The 22,683-nt window shown below is 40.0% G+C and overlaps 1 protein-coding gene across 5 annotated transcripts in view; it reads left to right on the top strand.

Annotated features, from left to right (window-relative positions):
- The first annotated feature begins 1,328 nt into the window (after positions 1-1,328).
- The window catches only part of SP4 (Sp4 transcription factor), an 84,804-nt gene continuing 63,449 nt past the window's right edge, over positions 1,329-22,683 (top strand). For 2 of the 5 annotated variants that reach the window (XM_023215953.1, XM_023215957.1), the window contains exons 1-3: positions 1,329-2,047; positions 2,472-2,587; positions 3,104-4,658. In XM_023215953.1, coding sequence (XP_023071721.1) covers positions 2,041-2,047; positions 2,472-2,587; positions 3,104-4,658 — 1,678 coding nt within the window. In that variant the 5' untranslated portion in view covers positions 1,329-2,040. The remainder of the gene's footprint in view (positions 2,048-2,471; positions 2,588-3,103; positions 4,659-22,683) is intronic. The other 3 variants (XM_023215954.1, XM_023215956.1, XM_023215955.1) reach the window with 3 other exon arrangements.

The following is a 22,683-nucleotide window of genomic DNA, read 5'->3' as shown; positions in this document are numbered from 1 at the left end:
GGGGACGGGACCTGAGGATAGAGACAGTATATACGTAACTGCAAGCAGCACTTTTGAGCTTTCTATATTGTACACGATGTGGAAAAAACATGTTGTTCAGGGATCTCTGGCTCGTTTTATAAGACGGGGTAGACAATACCATGTAATTCTTTATTCGAATTGCTTTGTCTTGCTGCATGGCTTTGTCACTAGCTGATTTTGCAATTACTTCAACAAGCAAAGGAAATGCCAGTCAAGTTCAGCATCTGGGACCTCCTCACCCTTGCAACATGTCAGGCCTCAGGCAGGAGACAAAAATGCCCAAGGCTGAGTGTGGAGCTCAGGTAAAAAGAGAGAGAATGGCTTTGAGCCTGGTGTGTAAGCATGCCTTGTTCCCAAGGCCAGTATTTACATGTGGGGTCACTTCCACCTTTGGTACAGTTAATCAGGCGCTGATTACGTTCCATGGCATCATCCTGACTTCAGGACTTTGCAGGAAAGCTGAGGCAGGACACTGCTCAAGTGCATTTGACAATAAAATGCTTTGTGCAGCCAGATGTAAATTCCACTTGCCCTTATGCTCATGCTAAACCGTAAGCGGGGCTGACCCTTATGGAGCTGGGCTTTTCTTTGCCGGGAGACTCTTGTCAGCTAAGGCTCAGAACTCCGCCAACCACTTAGGCTTTTAGGCAAAACGCGATGCAACCCTAGAAGGCTGGTCACTGCTCTGCCAGCCAGAGAGACAACAAATAAAAATGGAAGATCCTTCTCTGTGAGAAAACAGGCCTCGGACTCAAAGCGGGGGGCCTGAGGGTAAGGTGAGCAAAGAAAGGCAAGGGGAGGGAGCTGCTTCAAGAAGCCGGGTTCATTCAAACCCCGAGGACAGCAAACCCCGCCTCCCCACGCCGCCGCCCGCTCAATCGCCAAGCGCTCCGGGTGTGAGCTTGCCCCGCGGGGAGCGGCTTGGAGCCCAGGAGGCGGCGGCAGAGGTGCTTTGGGCAGCCCCGCGCGGCGGATAGGCCCAGGCAAACAACACCCATTCCCCCTCCTCCTCGCTCAGTTCAACTCCCACTCGGCCCCGGCCACGCCCTGTCGCCACCGCCCCCTCGGGCAGCTTTCCGCTCCGCAGCCAGGCCTCGGTCGGGGGCGGGAGAGAGGCGGTGCCTCGAAGAAGGCACCGCGGCCGCCGGAAACTACGAGTACCGAGAGCCTTCGCGGCAGTACCCCACCCCCTTTCTCCCACCACTCAGCGCGCGTCACCGTGGGCTCAGCCAATGGAGACCGAGCCAGGGAAAAAGGGCGCCCGGGTCCGGATGCGCCTCAGGAAAGCCATGCTCCCTACGCAGGGGCAGCGGGCACTTCACCCGGCGCACCGATCTGTCGGTGGTCTGCACGCGCCCACGTTCGCCCCTCTCGCTTGCCTGGGGCAAGGGCCCTACTTTTTTCTTTAGTGGCAACTGGAGGGATTGCTGGAGCGGGTTTTTGAGTGGAGGGCACTGGGAAATGAGTAGGGGGCGGGATATCCTGAGACAACAAGTTTGGCTGTATGGAGGGCCTACCGACAGCGCTCCTGAGCTAGAACGCCGAGAGAAAGAGCCCCGGAGGAGCCGGGGAGGAAGAGAAGAGCTGCTAAAAGAATAACCCCGAGAAAGGGGGTGGAGAGGAGGCGGCCCCAGCGCCCCGGCCCCCGGCAGGTCGGCGGCCAATCCGCTGGGGGAAGGGGTGGAGAGTCGGAGGCTTCGGCGGAGAGAGGCCGAGGGGGGTGGGGAGTCGGCCGGGCTCGCACCGCCCTGGCCCCGCCCCCGACCCGCGCCGCCGCCCGCGCCGTGCGCCGCCGCTGTCAATCAAGGGCGAGTCAGCCGGGCTCGGGCGGAGAGAGGAGCTGCTACGCCACAGCCCAGCGGCGGCCATTCGCGGAAAAAGAGGCAGAGCCTGTGCCAGCTACAGCCTCCTCCGAGCCACCGCGGGCGGGCGGGACCGGCCTCTCCTCCCGCCTCGCCCCCACCCCCACCCACCTCTATCCCAGTGTCTCCGTCTGAGGGTTTGTCCTGTTAATGCGGGATGAGCGGTACGTATTCTCCACCCCCCTCAGTCTTCTTCGCCGCCTCCCTCTCTCCCTCCCTCCCCAGACCCTGCTCGGTTCTTCCCCCTCCCCCGGGGCCGCTGAGATGCTTTAAGGGGAGGAGGAGAGGGCGGGAGGGAATCAGGGGGAGGGAAGGAGGGTTGTGTTTTGTCTTAATGTCTGAGAGAGAACAACCTCCTTCTGGGTGTTGCTCTGGAGCCGATGGGTCGGGTTTCAAACCACGTTTTGTGATATCCCCCTCCTCCCTTCCCTCCTTCTCCCCCACCCCCTGCCGGTGTGCGTGGATCGCGGGTTTATGGAGATTAATGTTCGGGGGGAGGGGGGAGAAGAGGAGAGGGAGAAGACGAATAATAATAATCCTAATAACCTGTTGTCGTGTGTGTGTGTGTGGTGGGGGGGTTTGTTGCAGATCAGAAGAAGGAGGAGGAGGAGGAGGCGGCAGCGGCAGCGGCGATGGCTACAGAAGGAGGGAAAACCTCTGAGCCAGAGAATAACAATAAAAAACCCAAAACCTCAGGCTCCCAGGTAAAAGCAAGCAAATAAAAAAAATTCATCACGACACATTAGGAGAGAGAGGGAGTTATGCCCTTTAAATGCCCAGAAGTAACAATAAAAATGTTTATCCACTCAAAGCATCTTTCTGAGAGTGTGGAACTTAAATTGTAAATTCATCAAGAGTTCACCTCTTTGAGGGTACAACGCTGTTTAAAATTACATCAGGAATTCAGACTATAAGAAAAGGGTGTGTGTGTTCCCAAGGGCATTTTGAGTTTAGGAACATAACACTTTACAAAGTTTTAAAGAAATTTCCTTTTATTTAAACTTGATATTATAGGACTTGCTTCCTTATTCATATAGTTCTTATCTACTTTTGTTTGTATTTCTTTTTGATTTCTGCTGCTTCCTAAATTCTGTTATGTCGAGCTAAATTCTGTTATGTAGAGCTGTCAAAATAAGTAACCCCCTGGCAACTACTGGCCTCCACTAAATCCGCCCACTTTTTTTTCCTCCCCCTCTCCCTTACCATCCCATTTTGGGTAGGACTCTCAGCCCTCTCCTCTGGCTTTACTGGCAGCTACTTGCAGCAAAATAGGGACTCCTGGTGATAATCAAGCAACTGGACAACAACAAATTATTATAGATCCAAGTCAAGGATTGGTGCAACTTCAGAATCAACCACAACAGCTAGAACTGGTAACAACGCAACTTGCTGGAAACGCTTGGCAACTTGTTGCCTCCACTCCTCCTGCTTCAAAAGAGAATAACGTTTCTCAACCAGCTTCTAGTTCGTCTAGTTCTTCCAGCAGTAATAACGGGAGTGCATCTCCTACAAAAACTAAATCAGGTAATTCTTCCACCCCTGGTCAATTTCAAGTCATACAAGTACAAAATCCAAGTGGTAGTGTACAGTACCAAGTAATTCCACAACTTCAGACAGTGGAAGGTCAACAAATTCAAATCAATCCAACTAGTAGTTCATCTCTACAGGATTTGCAGGGTCAAATTCAGCTCATTTCTGCAGGTAATAATCAAGCTATACTTACAGCTGCTAACAGGACAGCTTCTGGGAATATTCTTGCTCAAAACCTGGCAAATCAGACAGTTCCAGTCCAAATTAGACCTGGTGTTTCAATACCACTGCAGTTACAGACTCTTCCTGGTACTCAGGCTCAAGTTGTAACAACCCTACCAATTAACATTGGAGGAGTGACTCTAGCTTTGCCAGTGATAAACAACGTGGCTGCTGGAGGAGGGACTGGGCAGGTTGGCCAGCCTGCTACTACTGCTGATAGTGGGACTTCCAATGGGAATCAATTAGTTTCCACACCCACCAACACCACTACTTCTGCCAGTACTATGCCGGAATCTCCCTCCTCCTCCACTACCTGCACGACCACTGCTTCAACATCTTTGACAAGCAGTGACACATTAGTGAGCTCAGCAGATACGGGCCAGTATGCAAGCACATCAGCCAGTAGTTCTGAACGCACCATTGAAGAATCTCAAACACCTGCTGCTACTGAGTCTGAAGCCCAGAGCTCCAGTCAGCTTCAGCCTAATGGAATGCAGAATGCACAGGATCAATCAAATTCTCTTCAGCAGGTGCAGATTGTAGGCCAACCTATCTTACAACAGATCCAGATCCAACAGCCTCAGCAACAGATCATTCAGGCTATTCCACCACAGTCATTTCAACTCCAGTCAGGGCAGACAATTCAGACCATCCAGCAGCAGCCTTTACAGAATGTTCAACTTCAAGCAGTAAATCCGACTCAGGTGCTTATCAGGGCTCCAACTTTAACACCTTCAGGGCAAATCAGTTGGCAAACTGTACAGGTTCAGAATATTCAGAGTCTTTCAAATTTGCAAGTTCAGAATGCTGGGTTATCCCAACAATTAACCATCACCCCAGTGTCTTCAAGCGGTGGCACAACTCTTGCTCAGATTGCTCCGGTGGCTGTTGCTGGTGCCCCAATAACTTTGAATACTGCCCAGCTTGCATCAGTGCCTAACCTTCAGACAGTGAGCGTTGCCAACCTGGGTGCTGCAGGTGTTCAAGTGCAGGGAGTTCCCGTTACAATCACTAGTGTTGCAGGTAAGTTATGACATCTTTTTAAGTACCTTTTAAATAGTTTTTCATAACAATTACTGCTTTTCTTTGCTAATTCGTAGGTTTGACTTAGACCTCTGAAGTAAACCCAGAATCATAAGGAACCAGAAACAGGAATATTATACTAACAAACATAGCTCTATAGTAATCAGGGTGGCATGTTCACTTTTTTAGATTTTATAATGTGTTAAATTTGTTAGTTTTTTTAAAAGTATTATTTTATGGGACAAAGCTTTCTGATTAGAAACATAATTGTCTTCTGTAATTTAGAGGTCTTATTTGAATACATTCGAACTCTTCAGAAAGAAGCCTAGTCAAAATGATATTTATCTCTTTGAGGGAAAGTAATTTTAAACTGAGTTGGCATATATAATTGTGAGTCTGTTGAACTTTTAATTCTGTGGTGTGATAAGGCTAACTTTTTTTTCGTGGAAGTTATTTCTCAAGCTTCAGCATCTTGTCACTCATGCTTTTGTGTTTTATTACACTGGACTGTTTTAAACTAGATACTGATACAGTTGAGAGATAATTTTAAGTTGTAAATTGTTTGGTTAACTTTTATGTCTACTTTTATGCTAATATCAGGATTTGAATGGATAATCATTTATAGAATTATATTTAATTACATCTTATGGTCATTGTGTGATTTGTAGATGTTTAATATAAGGTTGGTGGAAAGCAATGAAAAATGTTGACAGTAAAATGTCACTAATTTGAATTGTGGTAAAGTTTTTAAACCAATTGTAAAAGCAGTTGTTATTTGTTATGCATATAAATAGATACTTCTAAAGTACTTGGAAAGTAGTTTTAATCTTTTTTGGACCAGTCTTATTGTACCTAATAACTTTTGTTTTCTAGTAATTAAACCCTTTTCATTGATTCTGATTTGATGAAAACCTCATTATGTTTTAGTGCCTTTGATACTTCCAGAACTTGTTAGTTAAATATTTCTATTTTGATAATCTGAGATAAATAAGTTTATCACTTTTGAATGATCTTTCTTGACACGAGTTGCAGAAAAATTACACTAGGGTGTTCTTTTATGGTTAATACCTAAAGTGGACATATATATGTAAAATTGTAAATTGCCAGATAAAGCCATCTGATTCAGGAGAACCGAGATTATATTTTTTATCCAGATACCACTGCTTCTAGGCCAGCGCTATCCAGCAGAACTTTCTGTGATATTGGAAATGTTTATGTGCCATATCTAAAATGTTAGCCACAGGCTACATGTGGCTGTTAAGCAGTTAAATGTATCTGGGGCAACTGAGGAACTGAATTTTAAATTTTATTTAATTTTAATTTAAGTAGCCACATGTGGCTAGTGGCCCCTATATTGGCAAGCACAGTCATCTAGTTAGTGTTTTGATTGTAGTACTTTTTCTCCTAAAACTATTACAGCATAATTACACAAGTGTTTCTCTGGATTACAATCCTTAACTTGCTTTGTGTCTATTTCTTTGCTAAAAACTTTGACAATAATTACAGTATTTCAGAAAACTGTTTTTGGTGGGTTGAATGACAGTTTGCATTGTCAAAGCAGAAGTTACTTCACTTCCATTTCATCTTGCTTATTAAACATTAGTTAGTGAGTTATGATTAAGAGAATTGAGTAACTTATAATTTAGGTTAGAAGTAATCAATTTTTCTGCTTTCTGGTTGTTGTCTTTTGCAATCCAGAGGTTTTCCCTTAGCCATTGTGAGGGTAAACAAATGTTTTGGCCACCCAAACTTAGATTAACTTGAATGGTACATTATAATAAACACAGGATCCAGTTTTTGGGGGTAAACAAATGTTTTGGCCACCCAAACTTAGATTAACTTGAATGGTGCATTATAATAAACACAGGATCCAGTTTTTGGTAGTGTAAGTTTTGAATTGTGGGGGGTCAAGGGATTTGCCGTTCAAACAAACTTTCCAGGTGATTTTAAAACTCATTGAAGTGGCTGGCTGTGGTGGCTCATCCCTGTAATCCCAGCACTTTGGGAGGCCAGAGTGGGAGGATTGCTTGAGCCCACTAGTCCAAGACCAGCCTGGGCAACATAGTGAGACCCCGTCTCTACAAAAAATTAAACAAAAATTAGCTGGGTGTGGTGGCACACCTGTGGTCTCAGCTTCTTGGGAGGCTGAAATAGGAGGATCGCTTGTGCCCAGGGGATCCAGGCTGCAGTGAGACCCTGTCTCAAACAAACAAACTCACTGAAGTTTGAGAATCAAGTGTCTGGTCATCAGCAGTGAACCAGAAGACAGAATATGGAAGCAGGTGAGGGTGTTGAGCTAGTTCCTTTGTGCCTCAGAGAATGGATTTCGGTGGCAACTACAACTTTTTAGTTTTTATTTTACAAGTGTATATTGAGACGGCTACTGTATGCTGAACACTGCCAATAGGTGTGGTTATTCCTTCATTTTCAGGGATAATTTTTTCACTTAAAGGATTTACATGATTTGGGTGGTTCTGTTTAAGTATAGGAGGAAATTTGAACTCTATATAGTTGGATTTTTTTCCCCCCCGAAACCAAAGATTTAAAATTTTGTCGATGTTGTTTATGTTCTAATACATATGCTCAATCATTTAAAAAAGACAGCAGTCTGACAAAGACCAGAAATGTACCTTGCTTGATGTCTACAAGTCAATACAGTTAATCTAGGCCTAGTTGTTTGCAGATTTTACCCCATTGCCTAGCATAGTAGGTGCTGGACAAATGCTCTTTGAACGAAGGTATAAAAGATGATGAAGAAAATAGCAGTTTGTAATTAGGAGCAATGCCTTGGAATGGTTTTAATGAAGCGAATGAAACAACTTTGTTTTCATTGATTTCTTTTGACTTTGCATTTTTAAGACACTAAGAGTGGGCCAGGTGTGATGGCTCACACCTTTAATCCTGGCACTTTGGGACGCCAAGGCAGGCAGATCACCTGAGGTCGGGAATTCGAGACCAGCCTGACCAACATGGAGAAACCCTGTCTCTACTAAAAATACAAAATTAGCCGGGCGTGGTGGCACATGCCTGTAGTCCCAGCTACTCGGGAGGCTGAGACAGGAGAATCAGTTGAACCCAGGAGGCGGAGGTTGCAGTGAGCCTAGATCACGCCATTGCACTCCAGCCTGGGCAACAAGAACGAAACTCCGTCTCAAAAAAAAAGAAAAAAGAAAAAAGACACTAAGAGTGGGACACCAGGAACTTTACTGTCTTGACAAAGGGGAGAAGGAGTAATGCGTACCCATATCGCCCTTTTATAAATGAGCCCTGAAAATTCAGATATTTTACTTCATGACCCCATTCATCTGTAAGTACTTTCTTGGTCGGTTCATTGTGTTCCCCAGGAGAATGGTATTGTTTAATCTGTGGGGAAAATTTTGCTCTAAATTTTTATGACAAGTCTTGAAAAAATTAGTGGCTTTGACAGATGTAATTGCTAGCTCAAGGACAATGAGCTAAAACTCTCCACCATCTACCATTCTCATTTTACTCTTCAAGAGGTTAGGGGAAGTCTGGATGATATATATGGACAGAAAAAAAGTAAAATCATACAAAGTATATCTAATGAAACCAGTACTTGAAGCTGGGGAGCTTCATACTTAGTTTTATGAAATGAGAATGTTAGTGACAACCTAGGGGGATCCTTTTCCCATTAATAATGTGTTCAGTATAATGTGTTTCTGTGTTTTGGTCTCAGCTGTAAATCCTGACCTTCCTGCTGAGCATTAGTTAGAATTGTAGTAGGAACTAAATATGTGTATGCTCTGCATTCTTTTTGTTTCGTTATTGGGATTCTGAATTTGACTTAAAATTTTTTTACTTTTACTTAAAAAAAGTAGATTTGGGGGTACAAGTGCAGTTGTGTTACATGGATATATTGCATAGTGGTGAACTCTGGGATTTTAGTGTACCCATCACCGAAATAGTGAACCTTGCACCCAATAAGTATTTTTTCCACCCTCACCCCACCCCCCACCTTTTGTAGTCCCCAGTGTCTGTTATTCCACCTGTATGTCCTTGTGTAATCTTTTTTTTTTTTTTTTTTTTTTTTTAGCTCCCACTTATAAGTGAGAACATGCTGAGTTTGACTTCAAAGGAAAAGCAGAAACCTTACTTTAAGCTCAAAGACAGCTAATTGTACCTCTGGCTTAAGCTCCTTTATTTTAAGTGAGGAGAGTGAACTACCTGTTTTCACAGTGTTTTCTAGTAGTCCAAGAGCCCTAAATAAAGTGAATTTCAGGTGTTACATTTCCTTAGTTAAAGAATTTAGAGCTTGTAGGAACAATTGATGATACCTAAATCTGTAATTAACTTGGAGTGGCCCACAGTGTGACTTATTTTTGGCAGTAATCATCATATGTAGTAACAGAGCTCATACTGTAAGCCTTTTGATTGATGAACTATTATTTCTTTGTCAATTTTAGTGGAACTTAACAGTTTTATGCTGGTTCTCCCACAGAGGAAGTTCAGACTTAATGATAAGATACTGCTGACCCTTCAAGAACTTGATTCTCTTACCTAATTTCTTTACTTCTCCAGGGAATTAAAATATGAAACCTGGGGATATAGTATGAAACCAGAAATGGGAGGACCAATGCTTCATTATTGGTAAAAATAGGTAACAAAGAAAATAATTAAAATTTATATTTAATTTTAAAACTGAATTTAATCCAGTAGAATTAACTTCTTACACTGATCTTTTTTTCCAGAGCTTTTACTAAAGGTGGAAAATTGGTTTGACGTTTAATGCAAATATGGTTTTCCTTTGCCATGTATGTTTTATTAGTTTGGATTTCCCTAATGGGCATCTGTATATATACATACTGGTGTACTCCTGTGTTTGGCTCCTCTTTTTCCAGAGGAGTCAGATTTACTCAAGTAATCTTATTTCTTTAAAATTTGCTAATACTGTTTGTTATAGATTGGAATTCATTATTAGAAACTTAAATCTTATACTCAATACAAATGACTTAGGTTCTGAACTACCAAGCTAGCTTTACCTATTAAATGATTTTTTCATAGAAGATGAAAAGTATTCAATGTAGAGCCATGTTAATTTTTTAAAAGGGCATTTTTTTTTTTTTTAGAAGTATTCAGGATAGAGTAGCAAAGGAAAATAGAGTTGTTTGTTTGTTTGTTTGTTTATATTTGAGATGGAGTCTCATTCTGTCACCCAGGCTGGAGTGCAGTGGCACGATATCTGTTCACTGCAACCTCCACCTTCTGGGTTCAAGCAATTCTCCGGCCTCAGCTGTCCAAGTAGCAGGGACTACAGGCACATGTTACCACACCTGGCTAATTTTAGTAGAGATGGGGTTTTGCCATGTTGGCCAGGCTGGTCTCGAACTCCTGACCTCAGGTGATCTCCCCACTTCAGCCTTTCAGAGTGCTGGGATTACAGGCGTGAGGCACCGTGTCTGACTGAAAATAGAGTTTTAATCACCTGCTTTTCAAATTCTGAATCAGAGAATATATAATGAGTAATACGGAATATTGGGGCAGGCATGAAAGCAGGTTGAGAATATTGGGGCAGGCATGAAAGCACTCACAGCTCTAAATTTGCTTAATCAAGAGAGAAGATAAGGAATGGTGCTACACATAGATCTTGTTGAAATAACAAGACTTACAAAATGATAGAATTGTAGGTGGAAAGAATCTTGGAGATTATGGCTCAGCAGTTGTAACCTTTTGATACTGCTGGTAGAGTCTATTTATAAAGGCATTTTGTGTTTTTACTGTTTGAAGTGAAAGCAGAAATATGAGTCGAAGGTTCTGCATTGCTACATTAAGTACTTGGGGGTGACACAGTAAGGATTGACAGTAATGGGGGAATCTGGCCTAGTATCAGACTATATATATATATGTGCTCTTCTGTACTTTTCTTATGTGGGTTTGAGTTAAGATTGGATGTTGAGTTAAGATTGGATGTTCATAATGCTTGTCGTTTTGCTACCTAGTGAATAAGGAAATTGTGGCAAAGGAAACCTGTTGAACCACAAATTGCTTATTTAAGTACGTGGTAAGATGAGGGCTTAATGAAATTGTAGTTACTAAGGTAACTTAAAAATAAATGAGCCTCTTTCTCCCACCCTCTTTCCTTAGCCCTATTTTAGAAATGAAGAAATTGAAGCCCAGAAAGGTTAAATGACTCTCTTATATTTGATGGCAAAGTGAGGGCTAGAATCTTGACTTCTCCTCCAGTTGTCTTTCTACTGCATTTCTGGGTTTGCTTTTTGGAAGTCAAGACAATAAAAATGGATGTTATCCTAGGGTCAGAAGGAACTTTCAGATTCAGTTTCAGGCTAGTATCAATAACTTAAAATTTATGCCGCGTGGTTAAAAAGTACCAGAAAATTTCACATGAATAACACCTCAATTTTTAAAAATATTCTTAACTTCAGACAAATGAGCTTGATAACCATCCTTAGCAAAGTCCTTGAATGAATTATTGAGTAGTTGGCTCTTGAGCATTTTAAAAAAGAACTGAGGAATCACTGGGAGCCAGTATGGGTTCACTAAGAAACTAGGTTCTTATCTTCTTTCTTTAGGGTTTCCAGATGAGTATCCAAAGGAAATAATGTTAACATAATTTATCTTGATTTTAGTATTGATAGTTGTGGCCTCTTTGAAGGCTCACAGCTGGTTGCACAATTGTATGAAAAGTGGTAATTGATTATTCACCTCCGTAAGAGGTCTCACACTATGGCATGGGGTTCTAATTTTGATGTAGTGTGGCATTTTTTTTTCAGATACCAGGTTGAAGGATGGCTGAATTTACTGAATTCAAATATGAGACAGAGCTGGTAGATGGTGCTAATATGATAGAACTGAGATTCAGAGTGATCTTAACAGGCTGAAATGGTGGGCCAGAATTAGTAAGATATAATTAACAGGTAAGATCCTCTACTTAAGACGGAATGAATTACATACCTACAAGGTAAAAAACCTGGCTTGGCAGGAGGACTTGTGAAAATGATTTGGAATTTATTGGCTTAAAATGAACTGAGAGTAGAATAAAGCTTCTTCTGTACCTTGTGCTTGTCAGACACTTCTGCAATATTGTGCGCAGTACCGGGTGGCACATTTTAAATGGGACATTGACAGACTCACAAATGTATGAAGAAGGATTCCCAGAATGAAGAATGTGGAAAACATTTCATACTAGCAATAATCAAAGAATGGAGTTTTATCTTTAAAAGAAAACAAGAAATTGTGATAGCTGTCTTTAGATGTATGAAGGGCTTTTTTTTTTTTTTTTCCTGACATAGTTCTATAATTTTGTTTGGCCCTGGAAGAACATATGTATATGCACACACAAAGACAGACTAGAGTTACACAACAGTGGAATGGTTTGTTTCATTAAGTAGTGATCATTCATTGAAGATTGGATGTTCATCTGTCAAAGATTCTGTAGACTGCAAAAGAATTTCTTGTACCATATAGAAAACTTGATTAAACTATAAACTCTGAGTCTTACTCTAATTCTAAAATTTAAGATCCGTGAAATTAGAGTGTATATTTTATTTTGTTCTGGGTACTCCCATCCAGTACATGGTCAGAGGTCTCTGTAAGTCTTAAACTTACATGATTAAGTATTTAGGGATTTTTGTGAGGGAGATTTAGGGTGATATTTACCATTTTTCTTATAGAGGCTGTATAATTAGGGTGAATTCTATTAAGCAATAAATGTAGCACTTTCATAAATTAATATATTTCTGTTCATTCTTAAATTTACTATGTGCTTAGGTGCTATTTTTCTATGTCATTTGTTCCTTTATTTGGTGAATACCAACACATTAGTATTTTAAACACATGATTTAGTTCTGACACTGAATTTGTAGTTAGGATATTTTATCTCGGTATAGTAGCCTCCTCTTATCCGTGGTTTCTGTTACCTGTGGTCAACCATGGTCCAAAAATATTAAATGGAATATTCTAGAAGAAAACAATTTGCAAGTTTTAAATTGCATGCCTTTCTGAGTAGTGTGGTGAAATCTCAGTCTGTCCAGGGCGAATGGGAATCTTCTCTTTGTCCAGTTATACCCTCTGTATCTGCTAACGAGTCACTTAGTAGCCTTCTCAACTGCTGTGATACCACAGTGTGTTCAAGTATTTTTACTTTACATATTTATGACCTCAAAGTGCAAAAGTAGTAATGCTGGCAATTTGGATATATCTAAGATAAGCCAAATATATGCCAAAGAGAAGTTGTTATCTCATACTTTGCATAATGTATAAATTAAACTTTATCACAGGTGTGTGTATATGTATGTATGTATGTATGAAACAACAATATGTATAGGGTTCGATCCATGGTTTCAGGGATCCAGTGGGGGTCTTAGAACATATTCCCCACTCTGATAAGGGGGGACTGCTCCAGCTCTTTAACCATAGTTGTGTTTCTGATACTATCACTTTAGTGTGAACAATGTGATTACTTTTTCTTGAGTGGAATTAGAAAACAGTTGGAAAATCTAGGCTCCTAAAAGAGCCCAAATTCTGGGAAGCACTCACAGCTTTAAATTTGTCAATTTTCCCTATGGAGTAAGTAAAATCCAGCATGCCTTTTTATGTATTTATTTTTTAGGTATTTATACTGATCTTTTATTTGTATAAATTTGTGAGGTACAAGTACAATTTTGTTACACTGATATGTTGTATAGTGGTGAAGGCAGGGCTTTTAGTGTGTACATTACTGCAGTAATGTACATTGTACCCATTAAGTAATTTCACATTCATTACTCCCCTCACACCCTCCTTTCTTTTCTTTCTTTCTTTTTTTTTTTTTCCATGAACAGTCCTGCTGCAGTAGTCCCCCCCTTTTTTTTTTGGCTCAGAATATCTGGTATAAAGGTGTTTTTTGAAAATGTTTGAGGCTAAGTGCAGTGGCTCATCCTGTAATCTCAGCACTTTGGAAGGCTGAGGGAGGAGGATCACGTGAGCCCAGGAGCTTGAGACCAGCGTGGGCAACATAGTGAGAATGTACCTCTACGAAAAAAGGAAAAAGTAAAAAATCAGCTAGGTGTGGTGGCCCATGTTTGTAGTCCCAGCCACTCAAGTGACTGAGGCGGGAGGATTGCTTGAACGCAAGAGTTCTGTTCAAGGTTGTAGTAACCTGTGATCGTCACTGCACTCCAGTCTGGGTGAGAGAGTGAGACCTTGTGTCTTAAAAATATGTCTATATGCATGTAAAATGTTTAAGACTCAAGAATCTTTCGAATAGAAAAAGTGATAATTCAAATATATGAAGCTTCTCTTTTCCTGAGGGATGATAATAAAGTTAAGGAGGTAGGAAATATCTGTGCTTGATCAGAGGTATGATTCTTATAGTAGATTTATTATTAGTGCAGACCACATGTACCTAGAGGCTTCATAGAGCACAACACTAAGAATTAAAACTCACATTTTCACTTGGGTGCTCCCCGCCTCCACCAATTAGTTGTACCACTCTGGGCAAACATCATAATTGTAGTTCCATTCCTTTTTTTTTTCATTGCAAAATAGTGATATTAGTTCCTACCTTCTTTACCTCATAGAGTCTCAAAGATTAGATAAGATATGTAAGAAAAGTCTTCGAATAATGTAAAGAAAACTGTATGCAGGAGGTGGTAACCTGGTGACATCTCTACATAGTGACACCCACTGGAAGAATGTGAAGTAGTAAAGTGGGAGAATGAGATATTTTAGGTATGGATGTTAGCTTGAGTTATATGTCAGAGGTAAACGAGAAATTTGTGTAAGAGGAATGTCAGAAAGCTTTCATAAAGTGCAAGCAAGGGTGAGGTGAGGTGTATGGAGAGAGGTGTATTTACAGGTGGAAAAGAACCGTGGTGTGGCCAGGCATGGTGATTCACACCTGTAATCCCAGCACTTTGGGAGTTTGAGGCAGGCAGATCACTTGAGCTCAGGAGTTTGAAACCAGCCTGGGAAACGTGGTGAAACCTATCTCTACTAAAAATACAAAAATTAGCTGGGCATAGTGTTGCATGCCTGTAGTCCCAGCTACTCTGGGAGACCGAGGTGGGAGAATTGCTTGAGCCTGGAAGTCGAAGGTTTTAGTGAACTATCGTGCCACTGCACTACAGCCTGGGCAACAGAACGAGACCCTGTCTCAAAAATAACAACAACAACAACAAAACAGGTGGTATATTTTAGTATAGTAAGAACTAAATGTCTGCTGTCTGATTAACCTTTGTTAGGTTCTGAAGATACTAACTAAACCTGTCTTAAAATGATGCTTATGTTCAGGAGAAAGACTTACGTACATGAAACCATTACATGGCAGCTGCAGCTACATATGAGAGTTTATACTTAAGTACTGGGTTTTGAGGCATGGAAAACAAGTGTGAGAGCTCAGAAGTCAGTGAGGTTAGTGGGAAGTAAACAAGAAAGGCTTTTTCTGGTGGAGATAGAACTTGAAATAGGCCTTAAAGATTGGTTTGGAAAGTAGACATTTGAGACTTTGGGGGTGACAGGTGAAGAGTGAGGATGGCTTGAGTCAAGCTGCTAAACTTGGAATGAGCTTGATGGGGACCAAAGATTGGAAAAGCGTAAAGCTATCATGTGGAAGCTTATAACTAACACAGAGAATGATGGGTTCTCTTCTGTGTGCTTCCTAGAGGCTTAGTGGTCTCGCAGAGTAGCTCAGGGTTTGCCAACCAAACAGCCTGCCACTCCTGCATCAGCCGCAGAAGCATGTTTGTTGAACCATTTCCTAACATTTTGTTTGAAGAAGAGATTCTGCCAAAATAATAATAATAAATACATTTGAAAAAACTTGAATCTAGTGGATTGGAGGTATTGAGTAAAAATATTTGCAATGCAGATGATACTTACTACAGTGTTTCTTTGTAGATAAAAGTGTAGAAAGTTAGAAATCAGGAGCTCAGATAAAAGGATGTTGTTGGAGTAATCTAGTTATGAATTCACAGTGGTCCCTAGAAAGACTGTGGCAGCGAAGTAAATGGTTACTAAATATAAAAAACAGCTTACTGAACTTCTCTAGGACCCACACTGGTGACGTGAAAGAAATGGTAAGGGATTGGATAAAAACATAAGGTTTGTTTGTTGTTTTCCCCTACTCTGTATCAAGCATGGTAATGGGCATTGAGAAACTAAAGATGAAGTGAGACATGTTTTCTGCTCTCATACGATATATTATCTGTTGTGGGAGACACAGTGTATTTCTCTGCCTCTAGGACATGCTTTTTACATTTTATTTTTCATTTTACATACATGTTTATATACATATATATATATATTTTTAAGATGGAGTCTTGTTCTATCACCCAGGCTGGAGTGCAGTGCCACGATCTCGGCTCACTGCAGCCTCTGCCACCCAGGTTCAAGTAATTCTCTTCCCTCCCAGCCTCCCGAGTAGCTGGGATTATGGGCATCCGCCACCACGCCCAGCCAATTTTTGTATTTTTAGTAGAGAGGGCGTTTCGCCATGTTGGCCAGGCTGGTCTTGAACTCCTGACCTCAGGTGATCCACCCACCTTGGCCTTCCTAAGTGCTGCGATTACAGGCGTAAGCCACCACGCCCAGGCCCATTTTAAATCTTTGAAATTAAAACACACCTTGTAATCAAAGGCATGTCGTAGTTTAATTAGCAGAACTTTTTTCTTTCTTATGAGCACTTGCATCTTAGACTCAATGGTATATGATAGATACTATCTATATATCTGTATATCATATATATATGTATATATAGCTAATTAAATTACTTTGTGGTGTTTGGTTTATAAAAGCTATGAATGAAATGTTACAGAAGCCCAGAGGAAGGAAGAACTAGTTCTGCTTGTAGGGTTCTGGGAATGTTTTCATGGAAAGGGTGATAACTGAGCTGAGACTTAAAAGTATGACTAAAAAGTTTATCATGTCAGAAGGAAGAGAAGGGCCACTTCAGGTTATGTTGGATTTGACATGCAATTTGAAATTCAGTTAATTTTTTGTTTTGTTTTGTTTTTGAGACGGAGTCTCACTCTGTCGCCAAGGGTAGAGTGCAATGGCACGATCTTGGCTCACTGCAGCCTCTGTCTCCCAGATTCAAGTGATTCTCCTGCCTCAGCCTCCTGAGTAGCTGGGATTACAGGCGCCTGCCATCATGCCTAGCTAATTTTTCTATTTTTAGTAGAGACGGAGTTTCACCAGGTTGGCCAGGCTGTTCTCTAACTCCTGACCTCAGGTGATCCACCCACCTCAGCCTCCCAAAGTGCTGGGATTACAGGTGTGAGCCACCACGCCTAGCTCAATTAGTATTTTGTAAATATTACAAAATTCAGACTTAGCTCAAGGAGTATTCATATAAAAGTTGAATTGTAAGCCTCATGTAAGTAGAGTCTGTGTCATATGTGTAAATATGTGTTTGAATTTATAATTTTATTTTTTTCTCACACCTTGATGAGCATTGCTCAATATCTGACATTCTGATACTAAACCAGAAGAAAGGACACAGGTGGAGAACTTTGATTTCATAGGAGAATGAGATGGACAGATCCTTGGAGTAGACTCAAGATATATATTAAAGGAGTGAGAGAGTTTGTGATCATAAAAGGAAAAGTGATGAATAAAGTGAAATAAAGGGAATTTAAATCTGATTGCTTCATATGTTTTTGTAGACAGTTGAAGGTGAGAATCTTACCAGTTAGGGGAACTTTGAGAAGAAATTGAAGGTGTGTAAAATTTCCAGGTTGATTCTGTCCCTCTGATATATTATGTAGATGCCTCATAATGTGGCCAGTCAGAAGGGGTTTAGTACAGTTCTGTAAATAATGAGTCAAGTCACCATAGCTTTTTGTTCACAGAAGCGGAGCTGCTTTTGCACAGGAGTATAGGAACAAGATAGTGATCTGTGCTGTGGTAAGTGGGTATCTGTGCCTGGTGTGGGGCTGGGGAAGGGGTGGAAAATCCTTTTTCCAGTCTAGTTGAGGATATCTATGCCAGGGAGTTGAAGGAGAAGAGGGAAGAGGAAGAGACTAGGTGAATATGATGACAAATAATAACTGAATTTATATAAGAGAAAGAAACGCTTAAAGGGGTTTGTGAATTCTGCAGGTTTTTCCAAATATTTAAATCTACATATGAACCAGGTTGAGACAAACGTTTGATGATATTTGTCATAAATACTACAAACTATGATAACATGCTTGTTGAAGCAAACTTTGATTATTTCTGATTTTGTTAGTGTAGGTTTTTAAAGTTAAAGCATATTATGTTTTTATTTTCAGAATTTCTCTCACCTGTTGTTCTTATTGGTAGGATGTCACTGCCTTTACTGATTTTAATTATAGGGCAGGTAAATGGTTTTAATATCCCCTTGATAGACTTTCATCTATTACCTGTACTCCCTACTGGCAGATCGCATCCATGAATTCAGTCAGCAAGTAAATACTTAGTGTCTGTATTGTGCGACTTGATGTGTTCCTTAGGTGATTGAATAATATGGGACTGAACTCCTGAGTCCATAATATTCCAGCAGGGAGAGAAATTACGCAGTTTTCTTTAATGAATGAAGCAAGAAGTAAAAGGGTACTTCTTTGAACCTTATGTTTGTTTTATATTTTGGCTGACATTTACTGCATGTTTATAGTATAGCAGATAATGTATGCAGTACTTGATCTGTTAACTCATTTAATCTTCAGAATACACTGTAAGGTAAGTATTGCTGACATCTCTCCTTTCAGGTATAAAAACTGAGGCCTATAGAGGTTAAATAATTTGCTCATGGCCACATAGTGAGTGATGGAACCAGAGACTAAACATACTTGTACTATTACCACTTACTGCTCTAAACTATGTACTCTGTATACTGTAGTGTTTGTTTTCTGTGATCATTTATGGACTCAGTTTATTGTTTGTCTCTTATATGCCACTGTTTAAGCACTTTGTATGTATTAACTTGTTTATTTTTCGCAATCTTATGAAGAAGGTGGTGGTGGTGACCTCAAATTATAGAACAGGAAACGAAGGCTGTCAGAGGTTAATTTACTTGGCTAAGGTCACATAGCCAGTAAGTTAGGGTGCTAGTAAGTACAAATTCTTCATAAAACAAGTCCAGGTGAATAGGACTATAATCTCCCTTTACAGCTAACCACCGCTACTTTAAGTATCTTATTGTAATTACTGTGATATACTCAATTAGATTCCTAGATCCTTAGCTGACTGCTTCACTCTTTGTGTTCTTTTGGGGGTTTGGGGTACGTATGTGACAAAGGGAATTAGAAAAAGAAAGTTCTTATTACTTTGATGGACTGTGTTGATTGGGAATTTGAGGCTAGTAATAACATCTTCCTGACTAAATATTTGTGTATCACAAACTAATTTTGAATCAATTAAAAACAAAACACAGATTCTAAGAATATAAGCCAAATAAGAGTCTCCATTCTTTTTTTCCTTTCTTTTATTTTTTGAAGAAAAGGGCCAAAAGAGGGAGTCTTACATCTCATTTTAATTAATTGTTGTAAAACCCCAGTAAGAATATACTTTGTAAGGCTTACATTTCATGACTTGCTTCTTGATGAGGATGTGGCATGTCATTAAATAGGAATTTATGCCCATTTTCTGAAGGAAGTAACATTAAGAAAACCCAGAGACCCTAAGAATTAGTATATGTGTAGAATTTATGTTCTTTAGCTAATCCTGCATGTAATTTTTATGTAGCATTAGCTTAGTTGACAGGGTTGGTCCTGCAAGTTTATTGTTTTTTGCTGGATAAATAATATTTAGTATCTGCCATTGTATACATCGCATATTGTTCTGGGTGCTGGGGAAACAAAACAGACATATTCTTTATTCATGGAGACTATACTTCGTTCTGGGTGAGTTGTGTTTTATCTTGATCTTAGATTATTGCTGTTTTTAGTAGATGAGAAAATCAAGGCTTAGAAAGTTTAAATAATTTGCCTAAGGTTACAGGATTGATACATAAGGAGTATTGAGAAAAGAACCCAGAGTTTGTGTGGCTTCAAAACTGTTTCTGCTGGTTCATCACAAATCCTTGAGGCCAAGGAAATCATGGTTTCCCTGAAAAGTTTTAAAAGGATTTTCTCTTTTTTTAGTAACAAGCTACCAAAGATAATTGAAGACCAATTTACATTTTGCAAGAGTTTGATACATCAGAGTGCATTCACAGTACACAAAAATAGTTAATTTAGTCCATATTTCCAAAACATATGATTGAGTTCATTTTGTGTATCTTTATGTGTGTGTGTGTGTGTGTGTGTGTGTATGTGCACATACGTATGTAGGTACATATATATGTGTGTGTATTGTGTGTGCAGACTTAGTGTATATGTTTACTCATGATAAACACATTCAGAAAAAACTTCATATTCTATACCTATTCATCACCTTCCTTGTTCTCCCACACCTTCCCTATAATGAAGAATACCAGCCCATTTGGAGATATTTCTAAAAATTAGCCTACCTCTTCATACTCCTATCCTTACCCTAAGCCACAAAGAAAACTTGATTGTTGAAATCCAAGTACTTACACAGTCTTCAGCACTTTAAAAATGATTATTTGGCAGCTGTCTGAACTGGTAGTGGTAGCTATGTATAATTTTCAAACTGGAAGGCAAAACATGTTTTATTCCATAAGTGGTTTGTGATGAGCAGAGTGTAACTATGACATACTTAAAAAAAGAGCTCTGTACTAGGTAGCAGTTTGCCTCTGCCATTAAACAATTTTGTAACCTTTGGGAATGGAGGTCTTGATTTTTTTCTTTTGTACAGTGAATGTATGTGTGTGTAGTGTGTTTGGTAAAATTAAATAGTTGAGGTACTTTCATTTATTGTTAGAATTCTATACGTACTTTCATTTAGTGTTAGAATTCTATAGGTACTTTCATTTAGTGTTAGAATTCTATAGGTACTTTCATTTAGTGTTAGAATTCTATAAAGCACAAATATGTAGATACTAAATTTAGCTTAATTTTATTTCAGTGAGCCAATGGGAAAATACTATTTACTAATATTGCTAGTTTTAAAATCAAATTGATTTATTTTTAAACTGTGAATGGAGCATGTTCGTATAAGGGTTTGTTTGTTTCAACAAATTCTTTTTTTTTCCCCCAAGCCTGGGTTCCAAAAAATGTTTTGACAGATTCTTGAAGCCAAGTCTAATATTGAGTCTAATGCTATTCTCCATTAAAGAAGTTTAGTCTCTAGGTTTAAGTCATTTTTAGGATTCACAGAATGTTTTAGAATGTGGTTCATTCACTAGCACCCTTGTGACGAGCCACGTGTCCGGCCTTCAGCAACAGCAAAGATGGGGGCCAGGCCCCTAAACCCTTGGGCATGTAGATTGCCATCTGGGACCTCATATGACTATTCAAAATGCCCTTGCCAGGGGATACAGACCTTGAAGATGCCTAGTTAGAAACCAGCTGCCCTTTAAAGCCACAGAGTGTGATTGCTTAGGCCTGAGCATCTCTAGCTTACAAGCAGTATAACCCTGTAATATAGAGCTCTCCTGTTTAATATTACCTCCTAACCTTTCCAAAACCCAGTACTTTATACCAAAGATTTTGCCATAGTCCTTACTGCCTTCTTGAGATCTCACTTTTGGTAACCATCCTAACCTACCTAACCATTTTAGCACCTTAGCACCTTATGACTTGGACTTCTGGTCAGTGTGCCCCAGGAACAGTAGTGTAAAATCTAGGAATTTAGAAGTAGAAGAGTTAAATGGATCTTTGTATTTTGGTTTCAAAGGAGACAACTTTCTAATATTCTAGAAGTTGAAGAATATCATAGCTGATTTATAGTCTAAGAGGTCTCAATAGAACAGTGGAAACTATTTGCTGGACCTGTTGAATTTTCTGCTGGAGTGTTAAGGCAGGGAGAATACCATTTTCAGCCTCACAACTACTGGCACACATAGAGTTTAATGTTGGATTCTAGCTGCTATCTTAGAAAGAAAGTACTTTTTTTGAGACAGAGTCTCGCTGTGTGATCCAGACTGGAATGCATTGGCGTGATCTCAGCTCACTGCAACCTCCACCTCCCAGGTTCAAGCGATTCTCGTGTCTCAGCCTCCCAAGTAGCTGGGACTGCAGGCATGTGCTACCATATCTGGCTAATTTTTGTATTTTTAGTAGAGATGGGGTTTCACCATCTTGGCTAGGCTGGTCTCGAATTGCTGACTTCAAGTGATCTTCCCTCGTTGGCCTCCCAAAGTGCTGGGATTACAGGCGTGAACCACTGTGCCTGGCCTGGAAAAAAGTACTTCTCTAAATAATAGGATTGCATGAAAGTCAAAGGATGCATGTACAGAATGACCCCCTGTGAAGAATTTTTTAAATTAACAATAAAATATAGGAATGTAAAATACAGTATTTGCTTAGATTTCATTTTGTAGGTTAATCTAAATTTATTGAAACACTTTAACAAATATTTAATTACCCATGATTACTGAGAAATAAAAGAGCTGGTTTGGAAGTAATGTCTTAGAAAATTTAGTTGAGGTCTAGCTCACTACTACTATACAGAAATTTTTTAAAAAAGAAAATTGTGCTTTCCAGTACCACTGGCAAGTAGTCTTAGTAAAGAATTTGTGTTTCATTAATTATTAAGAATCCTACATGTTTTTTAGTGTAATATTAGCCCATTCTTATTAAAGAACGTTGAGCAGTCAATCCTCAGTGGTTAGGAATAGCTGTTTGTTTCTACTTGATAATTATATAGATTCAACTTAAAATGAAGGTGACATTGTGGTGTTGGTGAAAATAGGAAAGGACAAGAATGAGACATGGGTTCAATTCCCTGTTCTTTTAATTACTGTCTGTGATGTGGGAATCTCCTTTAGCTTTCACAAGCCTCAGTAATAAACACTTAGGGTTTTTCTGAGGATTAAATGGAGTAATATGTGCGACAACATATTTTAAGTGCCAGAGCACTGAATAGGTGTAAAGTGTTATTACATCATTATGTTTACCTTTGCTCTTCTAAATTACTATGTGTGTATGTTTAACATTTTATAGTCTTATATTCTATTACATGGTCATTTTTACATCTGGAACAT

The sequence above is a fragment of the Piliocolobus tephrosceles genome, chromosome 8 (genome assembly GCF_002776525.5).
Source record: "Piliocolobus tephrosceles isolate RC106 chromosome 8, ASM277652v3, whole genome shotgun sequence".
In the NCBI taxonomy this organism is placed as follows: domain Eukaryota; kingdom Metazoa; phylum Chordata; class Mammalia; order Primates; family Cercopithecidae; genus Piliocolobus; species Piliocolobus tephrosceles.
This window is presented reverse-complemented; position numbering and strand designations above follow the sequence as displayed.